Raw genomic sequence first — 19,708 nt, 5'->3', positions numbered from 1 at the left:
CTACTAGCCACTACACTACCTCCACGAACCAGACCCAGAGGCTTTAAGTACTTACCCGAGTCATCCAGCTAACCAGGGAGATTCAAACCCAGCTCTGTCAAGCTCCAGGCTCCTTTCCACCCCTCTCCCCAGGGGCACCTGACATAAAGGGAAAGCCTAAAAAGGAGGAGCCGGAGGGGGGTGGGCAGGAGCCTCCCCCTATGGGGCCATGTGGGCCACATTTCCAGCTCGGAAAAGGGGATCAAACCAGACATCCTGCCGGGCCTTTCTAGCTCAGGAGGTCTGAGAGTGCACGGGAAGCTGAAGGGCCCAGGCGCCCCCTGCTGTGCGCGGCTGTCAGTTACCACTGAGGTGGGTCTTCAGAGGTCTGCCGTCTATCAGCTCCAGATGCTGCCAGACCCACTTGTAGTAGAAAGGCGAGGTCCCGAGGTCTATCAGACGCAGCACTTCACAGCTGCCCTGGAAACATCAAGGAACACAAACAAAAGGGCTAACCCCTGAAGCTGGGGGCAGGCCAGGCTTTGAGGATAAGCTCTACTACATCTTACCCCAGTTTACTTGGCTTAATGCAAGTTTTCAGGTTCCTTTTTTTTTTTTTTTAAACACAAACGTTATCTATTCATCATAAGCTCAAAAAGCTAAATAGGCATGAGAACTAAATAAATGTTGGCATCTGGGGGAAAAACAATCACCCTAGACAATGGTACTGTGACAACTGGTGAAATTGACTATATGTTATATGTTATATGTTATATCAATGTTAAATGCCCTGATTTGGATAATTATTCTGCAATCAATTTCTGACTTTAGAAAAAAAATCACTTAAGTATATAGGGGTAAGTGAGTATAATGAATGATATTTAACTTTCAAATGATTCGGGCAGGGAAATATATATATAGAAGCAAATGTGGTAAAATGTTAGTAATCGGTGAATCAGGATCAAGGTTATACAGTTTTGTTCTGTTCTTACAACTTTTCTATAAATTTAAAAACATTCCAAGATTAAAAGTTAAAAAATATATATTCAAGCCAAACAGAAGGATATAAAGAAAATTAAAACTATTTTATCCTAACACCCAGAAATAATAAGGAGTAGCGTTTTAGTGACTATTTTTTCAAACTTTTCTCTGTAAACATTTAACATAGACATAGACAATTTTTCATAAGCAAGTTCTTTTATGTATAACATTCTTGTGACCTTTTTTTTAAAAAAATAATACAGGGGCACCTGGGTAGCTTAGTCAGTTGAGTCTGCCTTTGGCTCAGGTCATGATCCCGGGGTCCTGGGATCGAGTCCCATATTGGGCTCCTTGTTCAGTGGAGAGTCTGCTTCTCCCTCCACCTTTCTCCCTGCTCATGCTCTCTCTCTCCCTGGTAAATAAAATCTTTTTAAAATAAAAAAATAAAACTCAGTAATATATTAAGAACATCATTTTACACCAGCTACCATGGTTCTACATTATTGTTTCTAATGACTGTATATTATTCTATGTATGCTATAACTTACATATGATTTAAACTGTTGATCAAAAGAAGTCAGACACAAAAAGCACATATTGTATGATTCCATTTATATGAAGTGCAAGAACAGGCAAAAGTAATCTTCTGACAAAGTCAGAAGAGGGCTCTGTTTGGTGGTGGTGGGTATTTTGTTTGGGAAAGGGTACAAGGGAGCCTTCTTGGGTGCTAGAAATGATCTCTACCTTGATTTGGAGAATGCTTACACAGGTGTATACCTATGTAACAATTCACTAAGCTATGAACTTTAGATGAGTTCTTTATTGCATACATGCTATACCTCAAGAAAATATTTTTGAAGACTAATATTCAGTTGTTTCTAATTAGTCAGTAGTATATATAACTGTGATTTTGTTGAGGACAACAAAACTCCATTTATAAAACTCACCACCTTTCCAAACTCTGCTACAGTGGGGATGGCAGTGATCAAGTAGTGGGACGTAGGAATGCATCTTTGTCAGTTAATCCACTGAGATTTGAGGATTGCTTATAATTGCAGTATAATCTAGTTTATCCTCGTGTAATACCCATGTTTGTCCCCTTGGGATTGTTTCCTATAGGTGTGTTGTTTTCAATATCAATACCCATTGCCAAATTGCCTTCCAGAAATGTTAGTTTACACTCTCTCTGGCAGTGCATAACAGAGGCTGTTATAGTTTTGTGTTACATTGAAAACTGAGTTTTAACAATCCTTTTAATCTTTCCTAATCTGATAGGAAAGAATGATATGCCATTTTTTCTTATTTTGTATCTTTATAAAATCTTACCCTTTTTTAGTTGGAACTGTAAGACACACGTTATAGTTAAGGTTCAAGACAGATTACTGTTAAAGAGGAAGGAGAAGGGATCAAACATTTAATAAGCCTTAGTCTAGCCAGGTGTTGGGCTTGGAGGTGTAGTCAACACTTACGCAACATTTATCAACAAGGAACCTGGTACCAGAGGAACACAGGTGAACATCTTCCTCTCAGAAAGTCTCTTGTGGGTCTTTAATCCCATCTGTATCCGTGTAGAAAACAACTCCACATGTGCCCCCAAATGATTAATTGTTCAAAATGAGTTGATTGTGGGTATTAAGTATGTTTTCTATGCTGCTGAGAAACTGCCTTCCCTAACTCTCCCGAGTCCCCAAGACACCCAGGCCACTCACTGCTAATATCGTCCTCTAGTGGCCACAGCTATGAACTACAGGATCCCGCACACCCCAGTCTCCTTAGAGGAATATTCCAACAGCAGGCCTGATGGGAAATAAAAATGGGAGGAAAAAAAGCAGTGCCTTTAAAAGGGTCAGGTGCTCTTCCAACGCCAGCCAAAGGGGGCTGCATCACAATACAGCCTGGTGTTGCCTGAACTTCTGAATATTCAAAAGAAGTCAGAAATCCGAAATTTAATTATAATCTTCGCAGTAACGATTAAATGAGTTTTCCATAAAACACATTAAAGGACAAATCCAATTCACCTACTAGCCAGGATGCCCCCCCAACACACACAAACACACCTGCTGTCACTTTGTGACATCTGTATTATCTTTCTCAGAAAGAACTTCAAGAGCGCCTGCTTTAGATTCACCAGCTGTGCTTAATTCCAATGCAGATTGCCGGAGTTAAGGCATGAGACTCTGGGGTGAGGCAGAAATTTGCATTTTTAAGGAGCCCCCCCTAAAGTGTTCTTTATGCTTACTCAAATCTGAAAAACTCTTCCCTTAAATCAGAGTTCTCCAATTTTAGTGCATATCAGAATCACCTCAAAGTCTTGTTGAAACAGTTTTGGGGGCATGTGGTAGCTCAGTCATTAAGCGGCTGCCTTCAGCTCAGGTCATGATCCCGGAGTCCCGGGATCAAGTCTCACATCCGGCTCGCTGCTCACTGGGGAGTTTGCTTCTCCCTCTGACACTCACCCCACTTGTGATCTCTCTGTCTCTCTCAAATAAATAAATAAAATCTTAAAAAAAAAAACAACAGCAACAACAAGGAACAGCACTCAGAACCACTGAATTCGAGGATGAACGTGAACTGAGTAAGTCTGTGCTAGACTCATCCTTACAGACTTTATGAGGTAAGTGGTCCCACTTTACAGACAAAGAATTGGAGGCTAAAACAGACTAAGAACTTTCTGCTGGTCAAGATGCAATCATCATAGTGATTAAAGCAAGTCTTGAACTTTGATCCCTTTCCACCCCTGCCCCCAATCTTCCCTGGCTACATAGTATCAAAAGACCTCAGAGTTAAATCTGGGGACACATGGCATTCCTGGCTTTGGAGGTGATCACCCCAACATTTTAGGAAAGAGGGAGCAGATGTCAGGGAGGAGAAAGGATTGTAAAGTAGGGAGGGTGGTCTTCAGGGCTCTCTGCTACCAGTCCCTGTGCTAGGCTCAGGATCCTGACATGGCTACCAGGATTCTCCAGACCTAGCACACTATTCCCCATGGCTGGCAAGGGCCTCATCCTCATCCTCACCATCCTCTGGGTCAGACCCTGTGCTTCCAGTCCTTTAGACGGTAGAGGCTGGAAGCCAAATCCTCCCAAACATCTCCCAAGCCTCCTGGCAGCTAAGTAGATGATTCGGGTTCCCTCGCCCGGACGCACTTGAGCAAGGTTTGGTTTTGGACGGCAAGCTCTCCACTATGCTCGTGGAGGCAGTGGTTACAGATGTGACTTCCTGAACTTGGCAGGAGCAGCAGCACCTGTGACTGTCCAGTCTGGACTGGGACTAGGAGTCATTTGGGGATCCCCTTCAGTGTAAGGTCTGCTCCCTCGGGCCTCCCTGTCACCAGTAAATCTGTTAGCCATTCAACATCCTCCAATAACTCCCTTTCTGTTTACATTTAGCTAGTCTTGATTCTCTCCTCTGGGACTGAACCCAAAATAACAGCACAAATACCCACCTGGTGTTAAGTTTAATAATCGGCTCTCTGGGAAAGGGTACACATGTCTGTAAATCTTAGTCTTATTAAGGGTGTGCTGCACACAATTTATAAATAACAATAAAACATATTATACTCTTACTGGAAGTTCCAAATAGCCAAGGGATTCTCATAGAATGCTGTTGCGGACTCTGGCTGAGGTCCTTTTTTTTTTCTTTTTTTTTTAAGTATATATATATATTTATTTATTTGACAGAGAGAGAGATCACATGTAGGCAGAGAGAGAGGGGGAAGCAGCCTCCCCCTCTACCGAGCAGAGCGCCTAATGTGGGGCTCAATCCCAGATTCCTGAGATCATGACCTGAGCTGAAGGCAGAGGCTTAACCCACTGAGTCCCCCAGGTGCCCCTCTGGCTGAGTTCTTATAACCATGACCAATCATAGTCACAATTCAACCATGATTAGAGAAACAAAGTTGCATCCAATCCACTCTTTTCCCAATAAACTTAACACTATTAGGTCTGGTTTGTAATCTACTGGTAAACGACTTCTCACCCTTGTCGAAATTATATTCACTAATAAACCCCCTTTAGCTTTGGTGCTATATATATTGGAATTTCGCTTGTTCAACAGTGATGTAACTCCCATGATGAATCTATTATGAATAGTGGTTAAATACTGGTAAAACATTTCCATAATTTTCTTCTCTTCACAATGTGATGGCTACAGACCCAGCCCACTTTTAAATTTAATCTGCATCATAAACATTCTCTCTATAGTGTTCTTAAGATAATCAGCAAAACCATAAATCAAAACCTGACTCAGGGTATCTACTGATTTCCACTATCCTGCTGGGGCCAATTTTCAGCTACCAACCTGAAGTCACTGACTGCGCAGGTAGGAAGAGACGTGCATAGTTATACAGTGTTTCCACCAGATAGCTAAAATAGACATAAACTCCAGAGCACAGATAATAGTAAAATGCAGTAACGTCATGAGGAAATGATGATTTTTTCATTATTTGCTACACTTGTTTTCCATATAATATATTTAATTATAGTTTATATAATTCAATTTTTAGTAATTCCTGAAATCTTAATCAGCTCTCATAGGCCAGTAAGAACCAACTCCAGCATATAGCCAATCTTGCCTTTCCTTTTGTCCAAAGGTCCAACACTTCAAGGCTCAACGCCTTACCTTCTCCAGGAAGCCTTCTTTAAACGCCCCCAGCCTTTAGAGAGGTCTCCCTACTAAATCCTTGTAAACTCAGAGAGTTTGCACTAATCACTTGGTAGATGGCCTGGATAACTTTGTCTCTGCTCAGACTCTAGTGGAAGAGAGATATAAGGAGAAAGAAACAGTCTTTTCCATCCTCATATCCCTCCAGAGCATGAACCAAACTTGGCAAAAAAAATCAACAAATGTTTGGTGGCAACATAATATGAGCAACAGCTATATGGGAGATACTAAAAGTTTGGGGGCAGAATCCTTGTTCTGCCACTTACTAGATGGGTGACCTTTCCTAAGGTATCTTAACTTCAACTTTCTCATTTGTAAACGTGAAATAAGAACGTCTTCCTGATAGAGCTGTGGTGAAGATTTATGGTGAAATGGTACTGTGTACACAGTTCACCAAAGCACTGCTTGAAATAGCAGAAGATGGGGGCAACCAATCCCTCAGTAGGGAACTGGTTAGATAAATTCAAGCACAATCATGTAGTAAAACACTGCACAAGTGGTAAAAATAAAAAAATATGTGGGTTCTTTATGGACAGATATGGAACAATCTACAGAAATATTCTTGAAACAGCAAAATACGGAACAGCCTGCGTAGCATGACGCCATTTATGAAAACAAGGAAGAAAACATATACATGCATTTGCCTTTATATACAAAGAAGAGCCGCAGGACAGACACAAAAGAAAGCAGTGACAGTGACTGTCCCTGGGGAGGTACACTGGGTGGCAGGGGGAAAAGGTGAGAGGGAAACATTACTCTTTCGAAACTTTTGGATTTCAAACCAGGTGCAAATAAACCAAAATAAACAAAAACAATTAACAATGCTAGTAGAACCCCTGGCACAGGAGCAAGTGATCTCAAAAACATCGTGGTTCTCATGACAATCATGAAAACTACACAGGGTTGAGCAGAGTCCACAACTGACAGATCGGTCGACTCACATTGCAAATCCCAGCCCCTGAGAAGAGCTTTGGAATCAGACAGACCTGGGTTGAACCCAGCCGCTGCCCCTCATCGACTGTGTAACCGTGGACAAGCCACTTAACCTTCCTGTGCCTCAGTTTCCACCTCTGTCAAATGGGAATAATGGCAGTACTGGCCTACGCTGAACTGCCCTGGGGCTGAAATGACACAAAGCACATGGAGCAGACAACCTGGGACAGGGTAAGCACTCAGTAAATGTCAGGCTCTGTTTTCATTATCAACCAACAGAGAAATTGGCACAGGACATAAAGTAATTCACAAAAGATGAAATTTGAATTGTAGACAAACATGATGAGTCTCACTAGCAATGAGGAAAAATGTAAATTAAATCCTCAGTGAGGTAGCAGTTGCCATCTATGAAATTAGGAAAGTTTTGAAGGATTGACAGGAGAGCCCAGCAGAGGCGTGTGGTGCTGGCAAAGGTGCACACTGCTGGAAGCTTGATACAGTGGATCCTTCTGGACAGCAACTTGTTCCAAGATCCGTAACACGTTGATACCAAGAAAATCCACTTTTTTTTTTAAAGATTTTTTTAAAATTTATTCATTTTTGAGAGAGTGAATGCATGAATACAAGCAGAAGGAGTGGCAGAGGGAGAAGCAGACTCCCCACTGAGCAAGGAGCCTGATGCAGAACTCGATCCCAGGACCCTGCGATCATGACCTAAGCCAAAGGCAAACGCCCAACCGACTGAGCCACCTAGCTGCCCAACCAATTCCACCACTGAAAATCTTTTCTGAGGTGATGAGCTCATGGGTGATTTCTTCCCTCTTTCCAGAACTATGTTTTATAATGTGGTCATATCACATCTATAATTTAAAGATCATATTTTAAAAAAGATTGTATTTATTTATTTGAGAGAGGGTCAGAGTACAAGCAGGGGGCAGGGGGATGAGCAGAGAGAGAGGGAGAAGCAGACTCCTCACTTAGCAGGGAGCCCAACTCAGGGCTCGATCCCAGGACCCAGAGATCATGATCTAAGCTGAAGGCGAAGCTTAACCGACTGAGCCACCCACGCGTCCCTAAAGATTATAATTTTAAAAACTGATCTGGCATCATTAAGATTGAAGGGCCAAATATATAATTTAAGTATCTGTATGTAAATAAGCCTGTACATGATGAGGTCAAGGAGGGGGTACCCCTGTGTCCCTCTTTATAATTAACAGTGTATCTCAAAGTCACAGAACCCTCAGAGGGAGGGAGGCCAAACTCCGTGGTACCTCTTTTACAGCTGGCACATGGACTCTCAGAAAACGGGAGTGCTGCAGAACAGGGCTCAGCCCCACCTGTGTGGCCACAGGACATTACACCAGGCATGCCTCCCCAGCTTCCAGCCCCCACCCCCATCCCAGGCCTCTCACCTTGCTGACAAACAAGATGGATGACAATTCCATGAAATCTTTTGAGATCAGCTGCCCATAGGAGAACTTCTCCACCTTCCCCAGGGCTACAAGCTTCCAGAGCTTCTCGTCAGACAATGACTCAAATAGATCCATCTTCCTGAGGGGAAAATCCCATTAGATAGAATTCATCACCCTTGGAGCACCTGGGTGGCTCAGTGGGTTAAGCCTCTGCCTTCTGCTCAGGTCATGATCTCAGGGTCCTGGGATCGAGCCCCGAATCGGCTCTCTGCTCAGCGGGGAGCCTGCTTCCCCCCTCTTGCTCTGCCTGTCTCTCTGCCTGCTTGTGATGTCTGTCAAATAAATAAATAAAATCTTAAAAAAAAAAAAAAAAAAGAATTCATCACCCTCCATCCCAGAAAGTGCCCAGCTCTCAGCAATTTCCAGAAAGGGAATGTGTCATCTTGCTCTTGAAAATGCCTGATGTGGAGGATTTTACTCGCCCTCCAGTTGCCTCACCTGGCCTGTGGCACCCTCTCCAGCTCTCCTCTCCACTGCTCCCCAGTCCAGTGTGTCCCCTCTCACTTCCACTCTGCCCTCCAGGGGCTCCTTTCTGGCCCCATCCCCCAATCTAGTGCTCACTAGGCAACTCCCAGAGTGCCTCACTTCAGCTCACCTGCTATTCTGGCCCCCAGCCCAGCAGTCCTCCCCCTCCCTTTGGTTTGGGCAACTCACTCCAGCCTCCTCCAGCCTGTTAGTTTCAAAGACTTAGGCCTATGCCTAATGAATGGGGGACATCTGGACTCCCCTCTCTTTGCCTTTGTTCCCTATGACTGAAGGCCCAACCTGCAGTGCCACCACCTGCCCCCCACACACACACCCAGCTCATGCACCACCACTCAGTGGCTTGCCATCCCTGACACGCAGCCCCACAGGGTTGCTAACAACCATCTCAAATTTCCTAAGCTCCCACAGATCACGAGCCCGGAACTTGGGTGACACAGGGCACTGAGCTAATCCAGGGCACCAAGGGGGAACAAGGTCAGTGCCATGTCCAAAGGAGAAGGGTCTGGAGACACGGGAAGGGAAAGCGGGATCTCCACAGAGGCAACACCACTGGGCCCCCACTTCCCATGATCATCTCATTCAATCTTTACAAAGATTTGGGAGAGAGATGAATCATTATCCCCATTTTACAGAGCAGGAGGCTCAACTCAGAGAAGGGAGGTGACCCATCTAGGGTGACATGGTTGATAAACCCAAGAGCTGAGATTGCAGCTCAGTCCCATTCTTCCACGGTGTGAAAACAGGAAGTGCTCCTCCCCCTGCAGGGCTAAGTCGTCCCTTTGAAAGCCTCAGTCCCTCTTACAGCTCCTCTTCACTCTCCCGCTACCCTACAGGGTGGCCCTCTGTACCCCGCACTGCTCTGGAGCTGCACAGCCCCATAGCCTGTATTTTCAGGGCTGGGGCACACACTTCATCTGATGTCCATTCTTTTCCTAAAGGTGAGTAACTAGAAGGGATACAACGAGCACCTGTGCGTGCCTGGTGAGACGACAGCGTGGGGATTACCATGGCGAAAGGGCTGCCCTGCCCTCACAACCATACGTGCTTCCTGCCTGATGTCTAATAAACGTTAAAGGAGGTATTATGCAATCAAGAATCACAGTTTGGGGGCGCCCAGGTGGCTCAGTGGCTTAAGCCTCTGCCTTCGGCTCAGGTCATGATCTCAGGGTCATGGGATCGAGCCCCTCATCGGGCTCTCTGCTCGGCAGGGGGCTGGCTTCCCTCACCCACCCTTCTCTGCCTTGTCTCCTCTGTCTACTTTGTGATCTCTGTCAAATAAATAAAACTTTCAAAAAAAAAAAAAAAAGAATCACAGTTTGGCTGGGACTTCCTAGAAACATGGGGTATGGGGTGCCTGGGTGGCTCAGTTGTTAAGCATCTGTCTTGGGCTCAAGTCATGATCCCAGGGTCCTAGGATCAAGCCCAACATCGGGCTCCTTGCTCTGCAGGAAGTCTGCTTCTCCCTCTCCCACTCCCCTTGCTTGTGTTCCCTTTCTTGCTGTTTCTCTGTCAAATAAATAAATAAAATCTTTAGAAAAAAAAAAAAGGAACACAAGGTAGAATAGAAGTATTGGGGGGGCACTCTCCTCTATTCTGGAGTGATGGGCTTAGTTAGTGAGGTGGGGCGGTGAAGCCCAGAGATTTCTGAATTGAACATTCTGGGTACATCACCCCACCCCCACAACACCAAAGCTTTGTTTCCTTACCTGTAAACTAGACAGAGCAAGAGAAATAATGCCACAGGATTGAATAAGAGAAGTTAAAAGACCTGGGACAAAGGGCTGAGTACCCGTGAGCTATTCTATTAGTACCATCCCACAAGGAAGGGATGTGTAAGCTGAGACCTAAGGGTCTAGCAGGACTTTGCCAGATGGAGAAGTTGGGTGGGAGATGTCTCCTGTCTCAAGAGCATTCTGGGAGAGAACAGCACCTCCTGTCTCCCACTGGGCCTACCACAGTCAGGCACCTAATAAACACACAGGGGGGACATGTTGGCTGATGATGGAGGTACCTAAAAAATTCAAATCGTTCCTGAGCATCCTTTTGGAATTCCTGATCCAGCTTATTCTCAAGGAAGTCTTCCCTGTCGACAACCAGGAATTCTGTTTCTTCCATACAGACCACAGTGGCCCTCCTTAGTGAAGGAGTCAGAATGCCCAGTTCCTGTTGGGTTGACACAGACAAAAGCAAGTGAGATGCTACCTACCTCTTGCTTTCTCCTCGCAGCCTTGCCCACCTTTTTCCTGCTTCCATCAGCCCCCAGAAATCTCTACTCCCCAGACTGTAGACTCCCCAGCTGGCCCTGCACTCCTGTTCATTCCCCACTCCTGGGCGCCATCCCCTCCCTCTTAATATGCTGCTCGTGGAAGAAAAGAGGCAACAGGCTTCACCAGACCAGAAAGAGGAAGCCAGAGGGGCCTCTCGGAGGGGTCACTGTGCCTCTGTGGGGGTTATACAGGGAACATGTTCCTCATGTTCCTCAAACATCACAGATGGAGGAACCATCCTTGGACATCAGCTGGTCCAGTCGATTGGCCTGTGACGGGAAAGGGTGCTGGGATCCACGATAGGGCAGGGACTTACACACAGGAGAAGGTAGGACCAGGCCCAGCTGTTCTGGCTGGAGTCCTGTCGCACCCCCATGCCTGCCCCACTGAGGCCGACCTTCCCCCGTGCTTACCCCAAAACAGTCGCCCTTGTGCAACAATGTGGGGTGGGTGTCCAGGAAGGCGCTGCTGCCATCGTCATCCTCAGTCACCGCGACTGTGCCCAGATAGATGAAATAAAAGCTGTTGCCCCTCTGTCCCTTCTTGACAATCACGCGCCTGCGCCCAAACCTGAGAAGAGACCAAGGCCAGTAGGTCTGGAAGCAGCAGGGAGCCTGGCCCATGCTGTGAGGAGTGCTGCACTGTGGTGCTCTTCTCTCTAGGGCAGGAAGACACAGACTGGGACCAGAAGGGACCTTGCAACAGCCCAGCCCCAGCCCCATCAAGCTTGACTGCTTCACTAACAGTCACCGAGTTGCCCGCCTCCATCAGACTGAAGCTTCCTGAGACAGAGCCTTTGTCAGTCCGCTTCAGCACACGGGACATGCTCAATGAGCAGCAGCTGAATAAATGAATGACCAAATCCTGAAAGTAATGGCTGAGTAGCTAAATGATGGAGACCAGGATCCCAGTCCTGATTCTGCCCTGAGCTGCACGGCACTGGACACTCATATTCTCTCTCTGACCCTCAAGGTCTCTTGTCTGTAAAATAAGACGAACATGCCTAGGAAAAAATAGGTAAATGGTCTTCTAATCCTCAAGAACTCACTACACAATCAGGAACCATTAGGGTAGAGGTGCCCAGGTCCAGAGCAAACTGGAAGTTAGTTCTTAAGCTCCCAGGGGGAAGATTTCTGCATTTCAAATAAAAGTTCAGATTCTACTTCTTTCAATATTCATTCATTTCCTTCCTTCATTCAGTAAGTTAAATAAATACCAACTGTGTCTATCAGGCAAAGCGAGAAAGGACAGATTTTGTCCTGAAAATTATGGTCAAGTTCAGAAGCTAAATAAGGTTTAAAAGTGCTTTAAGAGAGGTGAGCACAGGCGAATTCAGAAGCATGGAGCAATGGCACTTAACCCAGCTTAGCAAAGCCAGAGCAGGCTGCGGGATACTGTCTGGAGTCTTCCAGGTAGACAGAGAGTTGGAAGAATGTTCCAGGCAGAGGGACCACCACGTCCACAGGCACAGAGGTGGCTGAAAGCATGGTGTCTTCAAAGGAATAACAGTGAGCTCCATTAGAAAGGGAAATGGAAAACAGGGAGGTCAGGGGAACCAGTGGGAGAGAAATTTGGCTAGGTCAAATCATAAGACACTTCAGACACTGGGCTAACTTTAGGTTTTACCCAGAAGGTAACGGGGAACACAAAAGTCTAGAAAAAGGAGATGGCCTAGAAGACCATGACTAGATAGGAGACGATTCAGCTGGAAAATGAGGCTTTGGGGAGCACAACTAGTGCTCATCCAAGCCCAGACTCCTGGAGCTGCAGTTGGAAAGACCCTCAGAAACCATGTAGCTGATCCACATCGCTGAGATGAGGGAAGTGAGACCTAAGAAGCCCCAGGCTTGCTGAAGGCACACAATGAGTCACACTAGAGTCAGCACTAGACCCCAAATCTCCTAGAGCAGACATCTGTGGCTTTGCTGCCAGGTGTCGGGTCACCCTTCCCAACAGTCACACCCTGACTTTACTTTGGGGGAAACACTTTAATTCTTGACTCTCAGACAGTCTGTCATCGTGCTGCCAAGAGAGAGGAGGTTTGGTGGAGAAAGTGGTTTATGAGAATGGACTGAGCCGGAAGCTGGAGAACTATTCCAGGACTTTTTAGGACTTTTCAGATATATAGGCCACCCCTGGCCCAGGTAGGTTTTCTGTCCCTTGTGACTGAAAGAATCCTGTCTAATCTGCTCATTTCCAGTCCCAGAAATAATCAACTAGCTGAACAGGACTTTAAAAATCACTGCCTCTTCATCTTCACGCAAACCCATAAAATCTGTATCAGTAATGCGGATTTTGAGGCTCAGCACGGTTAAGTGGCTTGCCTGAGGTCACACCTCAGAGTGGCAGATGCCCCGTCACATTCCAGAGCTTCTACCTCAATGATTCTTTTTCTTTGCATGACAACATTCTGCCTGCTGTGGAATCTTACTTTAAGACCACGACTTGCTCTTCTTTCCTGGGCTGGACCCAAAGCAGATGGTTCCCTCTGCCTGGAATGTTCTTGCCTACACCTCCACTTATCAAATATACCTACCCCAATGCCACCTCTTTTTTAAGTCTCCTTTGGCCACACCAGATGGAGAGTCTCCCAGGCTTACTGGCTATAAACAGAGCCTACACAGGTCGTAACAGGCCTTAATCTAGTGCTAGTTGTGACTATGTGACCTGGGACCTCCGTGAAGGAAGATATCAGGACACAGACCTATAGTGTCCTTACAGCCTCCATTTTCAAGACAGGCCTTACCTCAAATATTTCTGCTAGGCTGCTTCTCTTAAGCCACTGAAATGTCCAAGAAAAGGACACCACTTACACTTCTCTAGCACAATGTATTTATATGGTGCCTCTTGTGTCATGGACCCTTGGACAATCTGGTGAAGCCTTCACAGAATAATGTTTTAAATATATAAAACAGGGGTGCCTGGGTGGCTCAGTCAGTTAAGTGTCTGCCTTCCACTCAGGTCATGATCTCGGGGTCCTAGGATCGAGCCCTGCATGGGGCTCCCTGCTCAGCAGCGAGCCTGCTTCTCCTTCTCCCTCTCCCTCTGCTGCTCCCCTACTTATACTCTCTTTCTCTCAAATAAATAAAAATCTTTAAAAAATGTTTTTAAAATAAATAAGTATATATATATATAATAAAATACAGCAGAAACAGTTGATAATTGCCTTTTAAAACCCAAATTGTGGGGGCATCTGGGTGACTCAGTCAGTTAAGAGTCTGACCCTTGATTTTGGCTCAGGTCATGCTCTCAGGGTTGTGAGACTGAGCTCTGAATGGGCTCTGTGCTCAGCAGGGGAGCCTGCTTCAGAGTCTCTCCCTCTGTCCCTTCCTCCCCATGACCCCTCATGTTTGTGCGCTCTCTATCTCTCAAATATATGTCTTAAAAAAAATAATAAAACCCAATTGTTGTCTAGCAATATATGTGCATCTTTATTAAGGCACAGAATAATAAAATCTAGCAGCAGATCTAATTACTACCATAATTTCAAAGATATGATGAATATAAATTATTTTTTGAGAAATCTGCAATAACTTGAGTGTGTATTTTTGGTGATTTCTTTTGGTGAAAAAGTCACAGGAATAGCTAATACTGTCGTGGTGCATTACCTACATTTGCGATTCAAGGAAATGATAAATTTTAGTTAGATGTTAAAGAAAACAAACTTTTTCTTATCCAAGTTCACAGACCCTTGCCCTAGTTCCTATCTGTACATGATACAATCACCTGTGAACCACTGTGGCTTTTAGGGTGTGGATGCAAGTCTCAGCTCTACCTCTCATGACTTGGGTGACAGAGTATGAGACGTTCTACCCCTCTGAGCCTCTGCTTCTTCTTCTGAAAGAGGAGGAAACTGGACCAGATCCTTTCTGAGGATCCTACCCAAGCCTCATCAGATCCAGTGGCTCCTTAATCCTGGGAAGACTATCAATAAATGAAGGAGACCAAGCGTGCTACAAGCTCAACAAGGAGCACTCCAGCGAGCTGACAGATAGCTTTTCACAGCTGGGGTGTCACAGAGACACAAGCAGACTGGCCATGGCCTCGTCAGGCAGCTCTTCCCAGCCGAGGACCCAGGGGTGTGCCCCTCACTGACCGTTCAAAGCGCATGACCTTGGCCAGGAGCAGCTGCAGGGGCTCTGAGTAGTTACGGTAGCTGTCCAAGACCTGCAGGAGGTTACAGAGCGCCTGGATCTCGGGCTCCGTCCTCCAGGAAGGCAGCTTCTGCGTGATCTGCATGGCTTTTGGAGGGAAGTGACCCTGGGGAGAGAGAACCAGAGTGACACACAAGACCCAGCAGTTTCCCCCAGAGGCCAGTCAGCAATTCCCCACACTCCTGCTCTTACACTCTCCCACACCCTGTACAAGAGTGGCTGACACGTACCAAGGGCTTACTGCGTGCCTGGTATCCGGATACACAACTTACACACACCATCTCACTGCATGTTTGCCCAGCCCGAGAAGTGAAGCAGTGTTACGATTCCCATTTGACAGATGAAGACACTCAGGCAGGATGATAACCTAGATCTGCTACATGCCAAGAGCCTTATCCCTAACTCCTGACCATACTGCCTTTGCTGTTCATTGACCACTCCCCGAGACAATAAGGGCTCTCTGGCTCCAGGGGACCCTCAGGCTATGTTCACTGCAGTCAGGGGAGACCTCCCTTGCCTCAGCCGATATCTTGAAATGCTACAGGAGACTAAGGAATAAAAAGAACCTAGAGAAACCAGGTCCTGGTGAAGCAAGACTCATGGACCAGTGGGTAGACAGATCCATCCATTCACTCCCCACCCCCACCTGCTGGGAAAATGGTACCTGAGTTATTAACACTCCTACTGGCTGCCCATCTCACTTAGGATAAAATCTTAACTCTGTACCCCAGCCTAGGGGCCCCACATGGTCTGACTCCTTTCCTCCCTACCCCCCACCACCTCACTTCCTGCTTCTCTCCTTCATTCTCCAGTGTCTAGAATTCTACCCATCTTTTGTAGGTGCCAAGCTCACTTCTGTCCTGCAGTCCTTGCTTGGGCTGTTTTCTCTGCCTGGAATGTTCTTCCCCTGCATTTTCACATGGCTATAGCTGCTTCCTCCTCTTCATTCAGTTCTTAGCTCCTATATCACCACATACTCAGGGAGTCCCTACTGGATCATTTGACCTAAAATAGTAGGCCCCCTTCCCAGTAGTGTGTAGTTTCTGAATCACTTTTCCCCAAGTAATTCATACTTTCTGAAATGACCTCATTCTTTTTAAAAGATTAACTTATTTGAGAGACAGAGAGAGTGCGCGTGCACACACACACACACACACACACACACACACAACGTGAGTAGGGGGTGGTGCAGATGGAGAGGGAGAAGGAGACTCCTCACTGAGCAGGGAGCCCCATATGGGACTCCATCCCAGGACCCTGAAAGCATGACCTAAGCCAAAGGCAGATGCTTGACTGAGCCACCCAGGTACCCCTCTTTTTTGTTAATGTGTATATTATCTATAATTTCCCCATCCTACACACACACATACACACACACACACACACACTCTCACTCTCTCTAGAACTGCACTATCCAAAATGGTAGCCATTAGCCACACGTGGCTATTGAAATTTAAATTAAATTAAATTAAAAAAATAAGTTCTGGGGCACCTGTGGCTCAGTTAGTTAAGTGTCTGCCTTCAGCTCAGGTTGTGATCCCAGGGTCCTGAGATCGAGCCCTACATCAGGCTCCCCATTCTGCAGGGAGCCTGCTTCTCCCTCTCCCTCTGCCTGCAGCTCCCCCCTGCTTGTACTCTCTCTCTCTCTTTCTGTCAAATAAATAAACAAAATCTTTTTTTTTTAATATTTTATTTATTTATTTGTCAGAGAGAGAGGGAGAGAGAGCAAGCACAGGCGGACAGAATGGCAGACAGAGGCAGAGGGAGAAGCAGGCTCCCTGCCAAGCAAGGAGCCCAATGTGGGACTCGATCCCAGGACGCTGGGATCATGACCTGAGCCGAAGGCAGCGGCTTAACCCACTGAGCCACCCAGGCGTCCTAAATAAACAAAATCTTAAAAAAAATTAAATTCCTCAGTCACACAAGCCACAAAGCGCAACATGGGTCTGTTGGCTACTATATTGGACAACACAACTGAACATTTCCATTATCTCAGAAAGTTCTATTGGACAAAGGTGTCCTAGAATATAAGCCCCAATAAAAACACAACAGTGGTTTCATCTATCTTATTTACCCCACTCTAGAAAAACATCTCGGGCACCTGGGTGGCTCAGTGGGTTAAGCCGCTGCCTTCGGCTCAGGTCATGCATGATCTCAGGGTCCTGGGATCGAGTCCCGCATCCAGCTCTCTGCTCAGCAGGGAGCCTGCTTCCCTCTCTCTCTCTCTCTGCCTGCCTCTCTGCCTACTTGTGATCTCTGTCTGTCAAATAAATAAATAAAATCTTTAAAAAAAAAAAAAAAAGAAAAACATCTCACATGTGATGGGCACTCAACAAAATAAAAATTTATGGAAGGAATGAATGAATGCTGGCTAATTTCACATAACAGTAGTTCTCACAGAAGCAAAAAAGAAGTGGGACATGAGAAATTCTGGACAATAGTTCTGAAGCCTTGCATATCTCCTCAGAGGGGCAGTGTTGCTTAGTGATTAATAACACACAGGTTCTGGATGTCTGGGTGGCCCAGTCGGTTAAGCATGTGCCTTCAGCTCAGGTCATGATACTTGGGTCCTGGGACTGAGCCCCAAATCAGGCTTCCTGCCCAGCAGAGAGTCTGCTTCTCCCTCTGCCCTTCCCCCCATTCGTGCTCTCTCTCTCTCTCTCTCAAATAGATAAATAAAACCTTTAAAATTTTAAAAAATTTTAAAATGTGCCATGTACCTGGGTTTGAAACTTGGCCTGCTCCTTCCTAGTTGTGTCTCCTGGGACAAGTCACATTTCCCTGAGCCTCAGTTCCCTATCTGAGAGCAGCAGAACCTGAATGTATAAATAGCAGGGCTAATACAAGTAAAGGGCTTATAATGGGCCTGGCTCCCAGCCTGGAACTATGGAAGCATTGATTTTTTTTTTTTTTTTTAAATTAAGTAGGCCTCTATCCCCAATGTGGAGCCCAACATGGGGCTTGAACTCATGATCCTGAGATAAAGATCTGAACTAAGATCAAGTCATATGTTCAAGCAGTTGAGCCACAAGTGCCCTGTCTTGGCCATTTTTAAGATCTGAATCCAATCTTCTTCCTTCCTAATCCTCTCTTGCTATCAATAACCCATTGAGATTTCTATGATAGGGTTCATTTAGGACAAAACACAGATGACTCTGGTTTCTATGAATAAAACTGATTCTCCAGGCCCACTAGGGGCCCTAATTCTTTTAGGAAATCTCTCTCACCAACCCTCAACCCTTAGAAACTCCCTTCTCTGGATTCCCACAGAACTAACTCTGTTATTTAACTTCCCAGGTAACTTTCCTCACTTTTTTTTTTTTTTTTTTAAGATTTTATTTATTTATTTTTCAGAGGGAGAGCGAGCACAGGCAGACAGAGTGGAAGGCAGAGTAAGAGGGAGAAGCAGGCTCCCCGCGGAGCAAGGAGCCCGATGTGGGACTCGATCCCCAGGACTCTGGGATCATGACCTGAGCCGAAGGCAGCTGCTTAACCAACTGAGCCACCCAGGCGTCCCAACTTTCCTCACTTTAACTCCTACTTAGCTCCTTAAGGGAAGTTATACCACCTAGAATCCCCACAACCAGACACAAATCTAATAGAGCTGGTAAGAACTTCAAATCTTTCCTGTAATAGGTAGATCCCTTTCAAATTTAAATTAAATTTTGGGGCGCCTGGATAGCTGGGTCAGTTAAGTGTCTGCCTTCGGCTTAGGTCATGATCCCGGGGTCCTGGGATCGAGTCCCACATTGGGCTCCCTGCTCAGTGAAGAGCCTGCTTCTCCCTCTACCTTCCCCCTGCCCCTGCTTGTGCTAGCGCTCTCTCTCTCTCACAAAAATAAATAAAATCTTTAAAATTTTTTAAATTAAATTTTAATTTAGTATCCAAGACTTAGTGAGAAGCTGGGAAAATAACAATTCTTGAAATTCAGAAAACATGTCACACAGTCCAAAGTCTCACTCAGATATAAAACATTCCCTTGCCAGAATGGCCATCTGACAGTCAGGGTGGGGAGGGTGGTTGGTGTGCCCAGTGTCTCTCAGAGGGCTTGAGGCCGAGACAGAATTCACACACAGGTCAGGGCTCTCCCCACCACCCTGATTATTTCTCCTGTGTCTGGAGCTCTTACAGCCTTACTTACTTTGCCTTTTGTTCCTTGTCCACGGGTGTAAGTACAGGAGCTCTCCCTGCTGGTTCTGCTCAGCTCTAAGGTGACAAATGGGTTCAAGGGTGCTCACAGCCCCAGAATGTCAGGCCTGGAATCTTGGGAACCCAGACTGGACCCACCTGTCCTGATACCCAACCCAGTGCCTTTTCCAGGCCTGATGCAGAAAGAAAATTCCCAGCAGCAAGGTCAGAGTTATGCATACCTCCTCTGCAACAAAGTCCATAGTATCAAACATGATTCGGCCTTGCCTCCTTTTCTGCCGGGGGAGAAGGGAAGAAGGGGGAGAAGAAATAGAATCAGCAAGACTACTCCTAGAATTTTGCACTGAAACCCTCCTCTCCCCTTCCGTGTGGTAGGCAGGAAGCCACGGGAACCGTCCTACTAGCTGGCCCTCTCATGTTGACTTCTGCTCAAAAGCCCCAACTCAGCCCCAGACTCGGGCCCAGTACTTACATGTCATTGTTGAGACAGAGAGAGAGGAGGAGGGGTGAGGATAAAGACAGAAAGGATGGAGAGAGAAAAGGAAGAGGAGGAAAGAAGCAAACTAATGGGAAAGTAGAGAGCGACACAAAGGGACAAAATGGAGGCATCGACGAAGCCAGGCTT

At 46.0% G+C, this 19,708-nt stretch overlaps 1 protein-coding gene across 1 annotated transcript in view; it reads right to left on the bottom strand.

Moving 5' to 3' along the window:
- The window catches only part of CNBD2 (cyclic nucleotide binding domain containing 2), a 55,291-nt gene that overhangs the window by 18,407 nt on the left and 17,176 nt on the right, over positions 1–19,708 (bottom strand). Inside the window, exons 4-9 of the mRNA XM_059406918.1 lie at positions 19,305–19,358; positions 14,877–15,040; positions 11,194–11,350; positions 10,525–10,676; positions 7,968–8,106; positions 345–459 (exon numbers count right to left, since the gene is read on the bottom strand). Coding sequence (XP_059262901.1) covers positions 345–459; positions 7,968–8,106; positions 10,525–10,676; positions 11,194–11,350; positions 14,877–15,040; positions 19,305–19,358 — 781 coding nt within the window. The remainder of the gene's footprint in view (positions 1–344; positions 460–7,967; positions 8,107–10,524; positions 10,677–11,193; positions 11,351–14,876; positions 15,041–19,304; positions 19,359–19,708) is intronic.

This window comes from Mustela nigripes, chromosome 7 (genome assembly GCF_022355385.1).
Source record: "Mustela nigripes isolate SB6536 chromosome 7, MUSNIG.SB6536, whole genome shotgun sequence".
In the NCBI taxonomy this organism is placed as follows: Eukaryota; Metazoa; Chordata; class Mammalia; order Carnivora; family Mustelidae; genus Mustela; species Mustela nigripes.
Note: the sequence above shows the minus strand (reverse complement) of the source record. Positions and strands in the feature narration are given on the sequence as shown.